The sequence below is a fragment of the Epinephelus fuscoguttatus genome, linkage group LG11 (assembly GCF_011397635.1).
Source record: "Epinephelus fuscoguttatus linkage group LG11, E.fuscoguttatus.final_Chr_v1".
In the NCBI taxonomy this organism is placed as follows: domain Eukaryota; kingdom Metazoa; phylum Chordata; class Actinopteri; order Perciformes; family Serranidae; genus Epinephelus; species Epinephelus fuscoguttatus.
In genome coordinates, this window is record NC_064762.1 from 11,161,805 (window position 1) to 11,174,707 (window position 12,903).

Here is a 12,903-nt window from a genome sequence, read left to right on the forward strand (position 1 = left end):
AACTGTGCTAATAGTTCCCTCGAAGAGAGAATATGCAACTTACTCAAGTGACAGTTACGGGACAATGCTAAATGCTGAACTCCAAAAACTCCAAATAATTGTGTTGACCTCTCTTTGCTCTCTTTCCTGTTGCTCTGAACTGAGCAACGGTGCGTTTTACCACCTATGAATTAAACTTTTCATTTGTTAGAGAAGGAAAATATGAAAATATTGTATTTATTCTCTAAAAGGTTACATGGTGTTGCTTTGAAGGTTTCGTGTGTCACATCCAGAACATTAACACAGCAGCTATTTGCTGTGTAAAGAGCAGAGCAGAGAATGAAGTCACGCTCCCTCTGTGTCGGTTGTAATCCGAACTTTTCTCTTCTTTACTGTGGTAGACAGTCTGTCCACGTGAGTCCCTGTGCGGGTATCCCACTGGCTAACTAATCATCGCCACACTGCACTCATACGGTGGTTATCTCTGATAACAGGAACAGCATTGTCACATAAGCATAACGCCCACCTTCTGGTTCCCTGGGGCAGCTTTGGCTAAGAGGTAGAGCGGGTCGTCAGATAATCGGAAGATTGACTGGTTTATCTCCAGCTCGCCCAGTCTGCATATCAAAGTATCATTCGGCAAGATACAGGACCGACCCAAACCTGAATTGCTCCTGATGGCTGTTCCATCGGCGTGTGAGTGTGTGTGAGTGATTACTGAGTAGGAGGTGGCTCCATGTATGGTAGCCTCGACCACCGGTGTGAGAATGTGTGAATGTAACGTGGCTCTTTGAGTGGTCAGAAGACTAGAAATGTGCTTTACAAGTGCAGTCCATTTTACCATTTACCCTCCCAGGTTAACACCATCAACTCTGTCCGGACTGTTGGCGCTGTTAGCTGCCAGCCACCTCCATGTTGAGAGCCACGTGCAGACAACCTGAATCAGACTCTCAATCATAGATACGCTCTGAGTGTCACATACAGCTGCTTCAAAGCACTGTGTCAATAATCATATATTTCTATTTTTAAAGAGCATTCTTTCTTTCTTTTCTTGTCTTTGCTCTTAATAGTTCGGGGTGAAGTATCAAAGTCAGTGTACCCATGTGGGTGTTTTCAAGCTGTCTCCTGAGTGTTCTCTTTTATAAAACACACAGACAAGTGCCTCTGATGTCCTCATTGAACATCATGTTGTTCAGCTTATTTGCCGGAGTGAATCACTTTAACAAGGACGACGCTGAGCAAATGCACTGCTGAGCATTTAATCATAAACCTCTTAATCTTTACTGTCCTCAATTATACCTCAAACAGCTGCAGCTGAGGAGGTTCGCATAAACATTTACCTTTAAATCTATACCGAAGCAGTAAAAAGGGGATTCAGTCAGTGTTTTGTATAACCCTCTCCTCTCCTCTTCACTCAGGTCGAAGTAAACCCAGGAGCTACTCCCGGAGCGCTGCCTTACCAATCACCACTGCTTAACATCCTGCTCCTACTACTCAGACTGTCTCTTGATAAACAACAACAAAGACAAGTAGACAGGATACAGAAGATATTCTGCGTCTCAGCCTACAAATCCCCTCTCTAGTACTTGGTCAGATTGCCTCTCTGGTCTGCTGTTTATAACCGAGTCAGGTCTGTTCCTGATGAAACACTGGCCTCGTGTGGCTGAACATGGCAACTGCAGGACATGTGAGCAACACCAGTCCATGCAGCTTCTATAACAGCTGCTTTTTTTTTTGTCTCTGATGGACGCAATTAGGAGCGGACGACATGCTTCCTCTTGTGAGGTTGGGTATCTGCATTGTGAAGGAAAACACAGGGATGTAGAGAAACCCACTGGAGTTCAGCCCTGTTTCTTCAAGCTACTGCAGACACGTGCAGGTATGCCTGACCAAAGAGTTAAAATAAAACAGACACACATCGTCATGTATAAATAGAGCCTGTTTAACCATCTCTGGAACTTTCTGCTCTCTGTGCCTGACACATCAGACACTGGACTTCCAACCAGACCGACTGAGCATCATTTAACAACACTACCGATACAGGAATGTCAGACATCTTCTTTTTTTCTAAAGTTACTTTTTGGTGCGTTCGGACTCTTGTTGCAGCAAAGACGGGAGCTCGAACACAATTTTATTCCATGGTTTCATCTGAAACGTTGAATGTCAAACAACAGCTCGACATGTAGATACATACATACCTTCATTCCACATGTGCATGTGTATACGAAACACACACATTCACATAGACAGGCATTCAGTAATGCATATGTGAATCCACACATGCATGCACACACACACACACACACACACACACACACACATAACAGATGTATTAACGTTTTTACTACTAATGTGAATCTTAACAATGTTTACAGTAGAAATCAGTCTGCCGGACAGAAAGACTGAACGCCTGACAGACAGGCGGACTCTCTAGCTGCAGCATCCCAAAGGCCACGGGGTGTTTTCTGCCATATTAATACAGACGGGACAGCTGTTCCAGATGTGTCTCTTGCTGTCTAAATATTTTGTCTTCCATCCAAGACAGAGCAGTGGAGGTAGATAGAGATAGAGACAGAACATGACAGAGAAAACAACCCCAGAAGAGGCAACAGTTTCCACCTCAGTCCTTTTGTAGCTCTCAATGCCAAGCTTCAGTCGTCACACATCTCTGTCAGCAAGCAAGTTTTCCCTTTTTCTTAATTATAAAAAAAGGCTGGAGGCCAGATCAAGCGCCCAGTCAGCCCAATCTACAGCAGCCACCTCTTCGCAAAGGTTCAGTGTGTAGGATTTAGAGGGATATATTGGCAAGAGTGGAATATAAGTATGTTTCCTTAAATGTATCACAATGCATCATGTTTTTGTTACCTTAGGATGAGCCGTTGATATCTACATAGGGAGCAGGTCATAGTCGATTGAGAGACCTGGATACAGTAGTGGGGGGGCACAGGAAGCCAAAAACATTCAACTACTGCATATAAAAATTACCTGAATGATAGGTGCTGCTTCCACATCATTGGGCCCACAGAGCAGACGCAATCGAGAATTTCGCCGGCCGAGCTGGCGGCACAGCGGTACCCTCATGGCAAGAGGGTTCCTGGTTCAACCCCTTCTGTGTAGAGTTTGCATGTTCCCCCCTCATCAGCGTGAGTTTCCTCCAGGTACTCCAGCTTCCTCCCACAGTCCAAAGACATGCAGGTTAACTGGTGACTCTAAATTGTCCGTAGGTGTGAATGTGAGTGTGAATGGTTGTCTGTCTCTATGTGTCAGCCCTGTGATAGTCTGGTGACCTGTCCAGGGTGAACCCTGCCTCTCACCCAATGTCAGCTGGGATAGGCTCCAGCCCCCCTGCTGCCCCTAACAGAACAAGCAGTTACAGAGAATGAATGAATAATTGTGCTGGTTACTTATGGGCCTGACTTTCCAAATGTTATTGGATCAAATCCTGACAGTGAAACGAGTCATTTGGTGGGGGTTGTAACGCTAAAAAAATATATTCGCCGATTTACAGACGTCTCTTTCCCATTATACGTCAAAGGGGAAAAGTCTTTGGGCCCAGTGACATCACATGATACTGAAGTTGTAATTCCACTGTTTGGCCACTACAAACATTGGCTTCATAGCCTGCCGTTCTTGGGGGCCTTGAGCCTCATTTACCGAGATAACCATGTCTCGCTGCCATGTTTCTATATTAGCCCAGAGCAGACAAACCAAACACTGGCTCTAGATAGGGCCATTTGTATTTTCGTGTCTGCCACCGTAGCTAGCAGCCCCTCCATGAGGAACAAGTCAGAAATACACAGATTTCTTAAATGCGAAACTGCTTTATTCAATGTTTTTAGAAGTTTAAATCACTGTGTCCGTTTGTTTAGAGGTCGAGACCTCTGTGGATAATTCAGCTCCTGGTTAAAACCTCCTGAACATCCAGATCTTAAATTGTCAGAGAATAAAGGTGAGGATAGATTAGCAGGTGCTATGCTAGCGGCCCATCTCTGACATGCCAAAGCCACAGTAGAAACACTGATTGTTAGTGTAAAACTGCTTTATTCGTTGTTTTTACCGGTTTTAATCACCAGGCCCATTTGTTTTGAGGAGCAAGAGATCTCTGCAGATAATTCAGCTCCCGTTAAAAACCTTATTAACACTGTACACTGAAGGAATTCTAACCAGGAGAAGTTTAAGGCTGTTGCAATCTGCAATCCTCACCACTAGATGCCGCTAAATCCCGCACACTGGACCTTTAACAACAGAAAAACTTCACAAGCATAAAGAGAAAAGAATCACCTTTCACAGTAATGACAATCACAGTCAGTGGCCTGAATCTCTTCATGGATTGTACCATAAAATTATGGCAAAAAGCTGATAAAAGCCTGTCATCGCCATGTGGGAATAGAGAAGCTTCCAAGTTAGATTATTTGAGTAATTATTTGTTGTTTTGAGTGATAACTGCATCCCCAAACCACTGGTGGATGACAAAGATTGGAACGAGAAGGAGAAATGATACGACACAGGCTGAATCCGATGACACTCCCCCTCGCCTGCAGACTAACGAGGACAAAAATTGTACCAGAGGGATGCCAGAGTCTCATCGGCTCCCCTCTCTTCACCTCACCACTCGAATCCTAATGTTGAAAGTGCCAACTATATCACCACACGGACATCTGTAGAGCCTGGTGTCTGGGAGCCAGAGACTGGGACCAGAAATAATGGGTCTCAGGTTCACTTCTCTCGAGTTCCCATGAGAGGAAAAATAGCGAGGATATCACCAATCAAAAAATTCACATTTGCATTCCAGGCAGCCGGCGGGGTTTCTTCTTTTATTCTGTTCAGAAGAAAATCAGCTGATTCCTTATGTTGCAATCACTGGACCAAAAGTTTGAGGCCTTCCCCGTCAACCAAGGGACATTTCTGGGTGGAATCACTGACAAAAGGACGGACTTACTCCCCTCTTTAAACTACAAAGTCCACCCTCTGCCCTCCCTCTGCCAGATATCTTCAGCAGTTCATGTTTTGTAACAAAACTCTGTGTTCAGAGTTGCTGCCCGGCGAGGCTCCCCCAGACCGGAGGACAGAAACAACATTTTGTGTGTTTGCATGAGGTGTTTCCAAACTGTTGCGTATTTAATCTCATGCTGCGTGTGACTAACTAGCTACTTAAAACGGGAACTGTTTGGTTTGTTGAATGCTCCTCAGCTCTCTTCAAAGAGTCCTAAATGTGAACTTTGTGATTTTTTCTATAAATAACAACAGTCTGAAATGTCTGCCGAGTAAAAGGAGATAAAAATAGCTACTACAATGTAAAACGATGAAATGTAACTTTGAACTTCTAGACGTTTTTTAATCACATGTGGCTGTGTTTACTGTTTTTTCTAGTTGACTACTAATGTATGATGTTGTGTACAAGTGGGACTACTATGTTTTATTTCTTCTAATTGTACAGTGTATTTTGAGAGGAGAGAGTATGAGGAGAACAGGGAGGAAAAGGGAATTAGTTGCACTATAGTCTGTAATTCTTTCATTAAGCGCTCTGTCAGGGCTGAAATTCACTTTCACTTCAGCACATAATTAACAATATTAATTTATATCTGAACTGTCAGCCAACACCTCACGTTGCTTTTCAATAAATGAAATGACTGCAGATGAAGTGTCTTTTTGCAAAATTCAAATCAGGAACTAATGCTGTGAAAAGGGTCACATATCCATTATTTAAAAGCTTAATTGAAAAAGATAGTTGGTTGTGTCGTTATCAAATTTGAACTGAAAGTGAATTTATGTGTTAATTTATTTGTCTTTAATGGAGTCGATCGAGTCAATATCACCTGGCACGCCTATATGACAGATAGAAGAGAGGATTTCAGATATATAATGTGACCCGTGTGTGTGTGTGTGTGTCTGCGTGTGTGTGTGCGTGTGAGACTTTGTACCGCAGTACATTGTACTTTTCTATGTCATGGTGAACTGAACAACACTTAACCCAGAACCTGCAAAGCCACAACTCCAACACAAACTAAAGGAAACTGAAGAACTCATCAAAGATTTTTAATGAACAGCAATAACTAAAGTAATAATATATTTTTAAGTAATAATGAAGACAGACTCGACACAGTTTGTTGTTTATCTTCACAGCTGCTTCATGTTTAGACTTTGGAACAATCAATAGAGCTTTTTAAAGTCTGTAGATTTAAGAATTCACATCTGTAGATAAAGAGTTAAACATTTGCAGAAGAGGTCATTATTTTTGTTGGATGGTGTCAGTAAACATTCAGTCCAGCTATCTGTATTAAGAGTTACAAATCTCTCCCAAAATGTAACTACTCCTCTCTGAAGCTTTACAGTCGTCACAAGAGTGTTTAGTTAGTTAATACTGTTATATGGTGCTGAGCAAATATATGTGTAATCAGGAAAGACCTGTGTTGTCCAAATTTTTCACATTTCAAAACAAAATTTGCATTTGATAGGTGAAGTGCAGCAACTTCAACTGTTTCCGTAAGTATAGTTCAGTCAGGGACACTTTAGTCAAAGAAAACTTTATTTCCATTTGCAGTATTATATTAGGTGGTATGGCTCTGTTCTGGGGCCTCTGCCTTTCTGCGGGTCCACTAGGGAAGCCTCTTCCACACACCTATGTTGAAAGCCCAAGGCGTAGCGAGCACACCTCTCTGCCCTTCCATGTGCAAATGAGGAAAGCCTGAGGCAGAGAGAGAGCAAACCTCCCTGCACTTCCATGTGTGCACATGGAAAGCCTAAGGCAGGGAGAGCAGCAGCAAAGAATCCCCAGGAAAAGAACAGAGCAGCATCAATGACAGAAATGACGCTGATAAGTCAGACACAGCATGAAAAGGAGGAGCTGGGGTGGAGGCAGGTTGCAAAGCAGCTTGCAGAGGAAGCAGCAACAGTAGGCAGGCCAGAGCAGTTTAAATAGGGCGCCCTAAATGAGATTTGCCAATTGGTTGCATAGAAAGGAGTCGTGATCTATCAGCTGACTCCCTTCCATCAGTCAGCTGCTCCATCAGTTGACTGGGCTGTTTGAGATCAGCTGATGTATCTAGGATGTGAGCTGAGCTTGACATTGTGTCCTGACTGAACCAACGCTATGCTCAATGAATAAACAGCAATGACAGTCCCAGATTACTCAGTGTAGAGGTCCATGGTGTGGGCTGGCATAGGGATGGGTCATGATTTTCAAATTTTCGAATACTCGTTTTATTTTGAAAAATCGATTTTTTAATGCAACTATTACTATTCGCCGTCTTATTTCCCCCCTTTATTTGACATGCGATTCAGCTCCTAACCGCACGAGGGCAGTATAGGATTGCTACAGCGGTGTGAGATGGGCTACCAGCTAGTTTGATGCTCTTCTACAAACAGGAGAAACATGCAAAGACTACTACAGTCATCAAAGTTCCGTGTGGAACAACTTCGACAAAATAAACAAAAATGAGGTGCAGTGCAAATTCTGTGAGGCAAAGCTTGCGTATCACAAGTCTACAACAAGTATGCACAGTCATTTGAGAGCGAGGCACGCAGGAGGCGGCGAGGGACTGTGAGGCCGGGCTCAACGGCGAAACACGATTATTCAAAAAATCATCGAATAGTTGCCATGATTTTCGAATAGTGTTTTTGCTTGTGCTGCCCATCCCTAGGCTGGCAGTCTCCGATTACAGTTAAAAATCCTTTATTCACACATGGATAGACCAACATGTTTCCATAGTCTTCATCAGGGTGTTGGTTTCAAAATATGTTTTAACATAAAAAGTTTTTAACACTGTGAAGCCCCTAAAAATTAGGTTTCAAATGTTTCTTATTTCTCTAAAATATGAATTCTCTTAAATATGAGTAACTTAAAAATCAACAAAGGTAAAGTAAATAATAAGAGTTTAACTATCAAAAAGCTCAGTGAATGAGGTTCGTCAGGACTGTGTGGGTGTGGCTCGCCCAGATTTGATTGTTAACATGCACAAAATAAGAAATTTTTCACCCTTATTCCGATAAAGACAATATTCCAACTAAACCCTTCTCATAGCTAACGTAAATGAATATTCCTGTTTACATGCAGCCACGCATGCATACTCTGATTAACGTAATATTGTGCTTATAATAAGTGCTGATTTACAATAAAAGATGAGACGAAAAAGATATAAAAGGTAATATTCATTCTAAATTATTTACAAGTTTAATAAAGTTGCAGTGCAGTTAAAATCAATTAAAGTAACTGAATAATAAAAAATTGCAGTGCGGTGCAAGAAATGAATAAGTATTTGATTTAATAAAAGGCAGTCGCAAACAGATTAGACTGTAAAGAGCAGAGAAGCCGTGTGTCACAAACTGCACTAAAAAACCCCAATTTACATTTTCCGAATGCTCTGTATACAAACAATTCTCCTAAAACTAAAACATTACCTGCGTAAGTGTCATAAGTGAAAAGTGCTACATTCAAAATATTCAAACAGAATATGCATGACCCGTATCAAATTCGGAATATTGTCACATTCGGAATAATAGTGTAATGTAAGTGTGCATGTGAAATTCATCAACAGTGGCCTGGAAACATAAGCAACTGAAATGTTATTAAAATGTTGTTAAATCCTGACTGGCACACAGAAGTATATGACATCAGTTTTTGCCACGAGTCCAATCCAACTCAACACAATTTTACTTGTTAAGTAAACTGTATGTTATCAGCATCTTGGAGTTTTGTCATTAATAAGTTTAATAAGAGAAATAAGTACTTTGTTATAACAGTAAATGGTCAAGTAGGAATATCATGCAAAAGAAAAGTGTAGGACCCAGTATAGAACCCTGAGGTACTCCACAGCTCAACGTCCTTGTATAAAGCATAGGCAACTTAATTTAAGGGAAATCTGGCTGTTGTAGCAGATATTATTACGTAAGAGGAGCGTTTAGAGAGTGCAATAACACATAATCATAAATACATTAAGCAACCATTAACAGTGTCACTACGTCAATGCAGGAACACGTCGCTAACTGCCAGTGAAAACGCTGATCTCCAAACTTTCTCTGTGGCTCTGGGTTGATTTGTTCAAGTTCACCACTGACTAGAACAATCTATGTTGGTTTAACTCCTTCTCTTTTTATGATGGTTTTCCCACAGGTGACAGACTGTACATAAACTAGACAGTTGGGAATAAAGTAGACAGTGGAGAAGGAAAGTCTATGTTGTGTCTCTCTTCTCTGACACCTTTCAGTCTTTGTTTTTCATTTTCTCTGACCTCAAGTTATTTCCTCTTTCCACATAATGCATGTGAATGACAAAGTCTTATTCACAGTCTTGAGTTCTTTCTCTTTCAGGTTGAGTTTGTCTTTGTTTTCCAGCCAAGTGTTTTATTCTGAAGAAAAGGAAAACAAAAGAAAATCCGACTGTCTGAAGTGACTGAAATGAAGCCAAACCTGTTGAAACGGGATCCAAAAAGACAGCTGAGGGCAACATCATCACACATCCTGACCAGACATACAGTACATCAGTATCTCCTTAACTTTATACACGCACACGCACACGCACACGCACACACACACACACACATTGTCAGTCATTGCCAGGAAGCACTGTTGTTTCTTTGCTGAGGAAACTTACCGGTAATGAGTAAGAGGAGTGGAGTGGGCGGTATAACATCCTCTTCTTGCACTAAAAGGTAAATTCAGTGTTTAAATCCTGGAGAATAATGTTGTTAAAGTAAAACATTAAAGATCTACCCAATTAAGACTAAAACACCTCTTGAGTGAGAAAGAAAAGCTCTTTATGTGGATGCATTAGGCCGAGTTTAAGATGGAGTAAACGCTCAAGATTGGAAGTGCTTTAAATATTTATTTGCAGCCTGCAGAGCGTCCCCACTTTTTGACCTCTTAAATGTGGAACAGCACACTCCAGAAAAAGTCTGATGGGTTTTCTGGCTTTATGTAATAAGCTGACACTCGCACTTGTAAAGGCTTTTTTTTTACATTGTTGGCATTCTCCACTAAAACCAATTGGGCACAGCCAGGACAAGCAAACTAATTACCGTGCGGCTTGCGTGCGCCCTGTGGCATTAATGAGGAAATGTAACGGAGCTAACAACCCATTTTACAGACGCCCCAGTTCGGTTTATTTGAAAGTTGTGCCAACAGCGCTGAACTAAAAATGTGTCCATCCAAATTACTTTCATTTTTTATGTGTTCAAGTGTCACTTTCGCTGTCGGAGTGAAATTCATTCTGGTTATGGGGGATTTAATAAAGATGAGGATTGTGTGTGTGATGCAATGAAAAGTAACAGGTCTACAACATTTCATAAAATATATGCAGCCTTGAACTAGCCTTCAACCACCACTAGTTATGATGTAAAAATGATAATTATAATCATAACACAATGCCATTTATTCAGTTAAATTTTTTCCAGTAGATGAGGACAACTTAAAGGGCAACTTCAATATTTTTCAACCTGGACCCTATTTTCCAATGTTTTTGTTTCTATTTCCACCAAACACTTTCAGTATGGTACCTTTGGAACCAACAGTAACCCTTCAGACATGGTACCTAGACCCTAGTGTCTCCACCGCAAACAGTACTCTTAAATATGGGCGGGGCTGTTGTCACTCACTGCTCCGTCCATTGATTGGTTTTCACTGTGAGAAGTTGTGGATGGTACCAATGGAACTGTTCCGTACCGTCCCCATTTGTGGTCCCCCCTCTGTTGGGGTACCTAGCACACAGATCTGGTACTAAAAGGTGGAGCTGTGAACACTGCAGTCTGTTGATTCGTCAATAGAGGACGGTCACTCTGCTCAGGGCTGAGTTGTGGCTGGTTTTGAAGGTCATGTAACCACTGTTCATTCCATGGAGACTTTTACAAACATTAGTAAACTATAACTATAAAATGAAACGGTTCCAGCTAGGCGTTTCCTGAAGAATGCCTGGCATTTTCAGCAGGAAAAAACACTTGGTGGACACGGGGCCTGAGTCAGTCAAAATATTTAACAGATTTGTCTTTAGTACTATTCGGACGGGATTAGTTTTACATAGGGATGTGGACTAATGTCAGTTTACCACGGGATATCTGTAATATAAATGTCCGATTAGCACGGGATGAGAAATCCCGACATCTGGACGTAATTCTGCCAGAGATGGGAGTGGTAACTCGGTTTGCGCCCTGGCGTCACCTCCCTGTTGGCGTGTGCATGCTATGTTGCTTCCTGTAAGCATCAGCTGAAGGATAATAATAATTAAAGATTAGCCCAATATGAAATATTGCCCATGATCAGGATTGTGTGTACACAACGATTAGCATTATGGATTTATATTAGGCCTACCTAACATAACCAGAAGTGAAAAGTGCTTTCTTCTCGACCTTTTTGATTGGTATTCCACATAGGGGTATGTGATCATTAGAAGAATGTCCACTATCACGACTGCCGACAACACCGAATGCTTCTTCAAGTGCCTCCATCATCAAAAAAAAAAAAACGCGGGAAAACCAGTTGTAAACGCGGAAAAATGGTTGTAAACAGGATGTGACGAAATATTTACATAAATTTTTTACAGAGGATCGCGTTCGCACGGGATTAATATTACTCGAGGTATTTTCTCCGGACCGTTTTACAGAAGGTAAAAATTGCCATAATTTTTACTGACATTATCTGTAATGATTGCAGACATGGCGCGTTCTGACGGGACTAAAATCCCTGGTAATAATTACTTTACCCCACGTCTCCACGTTAAACTAATCTATCCAAATAGGGCTTTTCTCAAGGTCAGTGGCAAGATGTGCACACATGGGTTTGAACTGGCAAAGGTCTGACTTAAAGGTTATGCCCCTCTCAAGTACACCACTGTAGTGATACATACTTAGTAGGGATGTTTAGCTGCCATAATCAGACCCTGCTACTGTATCATACACCAGAGCTGCAGTCCTGACACTGGCACTGTGCAGTTTCATGGCTTACTGGGACTGTTAATAAAACTAAAGCACTGTTAATGAAATTTGTTTCTCCTGTGCTTTTCCTGCTTTGATAAGTCAAAATGTCTGCTGTGAGAAAGGTCAGCTGGCAACAAAAGCAACAGCAACAATTTAAGTTGAGACTTTCATATAGACATGACGATGTTAGAACTGTGTCTCTTTTTTTCCAAGATCACTCTTGACCTTGGAAATGTGTCCTTTACAAATGAGACATGTCTCCACAGCAGCAGCTTTGCCACCAACATGGCCGGATCAACCTGTGGCCCCGGGGCAAAAATAAGCTGCTGCTCAATGTAGCTTGTAGCTCTGACTGCTTCTCTGTGGACTGTGCTCACGTGTGCACGCTTGCGCACGAGACCAGCGAAAGCACGTGCACACAAATGAAGGTGGTGCCCGTGTCTCATGGTCTCGCACAAGCGCACGTACGTCAGCGCAGTGTACGCAGAGGCAGTTAGAGCTACAGGCTACATTGAGGCTAAAAACAGAGTTTAAATGACGTTTTTCCAAACAACTTTTTATGTCGGGGCTTCAGGACACTTGGATCACTACGGACGAGCAGTATGGAGATATTTTGTGGTTTCAATTATGTGTTCTTGGACTTTTTAATCTGGGTCGCCGTCAGCCATTAGGTGTGCAGTCGTGCTGCTACCCACCCCCCCCCATCGGATCTCCGCAAGTGTTGTGAGGACTCTAAAACTTTACCAGAGCCTCCTTCGGCATATGGGTGAGTAGATAATGGCTGAATTTTCATTTTTGGGTGCACTATCCCTTTAAGGGGAGACACTGCAGGTGAATAGGGAAAACTTTTACCCCGTAGATAGCACCATAAAACATCTCCAGGTGATTGCTTACATTAAGACAATTTATTTTGTATTATGATATTTCTTAAATTGTATATTTAAATATGCAGATGTAGCATAATCTAATTAAATATGCACTTCTATGCAAACAGTTCCAGAACAGAAACACTGGATGAAGC

At 41.8% G+C, this 12,903-nt stretch overlaps 1 protein-coding gene and 1 long non-coding RNA gene across 2 annotated transcripts in view; one reads left to right on the forward strand and one right to left on the reverse strand.

The window, feature by feature from the left end:
- nkain2 (sodium/potassium transporting ATPase interacting 2) overlaps positions 1-9,213 on the forward strand; it is a 140,344-nt gene extending 131,131 nt beyond the window's left edge. The window contains exon 7 of the mRNA XM_049589617.1: positions 1,398-9,213. Within this exon, the coding sequence (XP_049445574.1) occupies positions 1,398-1,407 (10 nt within the window). The 3' untranslated portion in view covers positions 1,408-9,213. The remainder of the gene's footprint in view (positions 1-1,397) is intronic.
- LOC125896766 (uncharacterized) overlaps positions 1-12,903 on the reverse strand; it is a 97,852-nt gene that overhangs the window by 73,113 nt on the left and 11,836 nt on the right. The window lies entirely within an intron of this gene.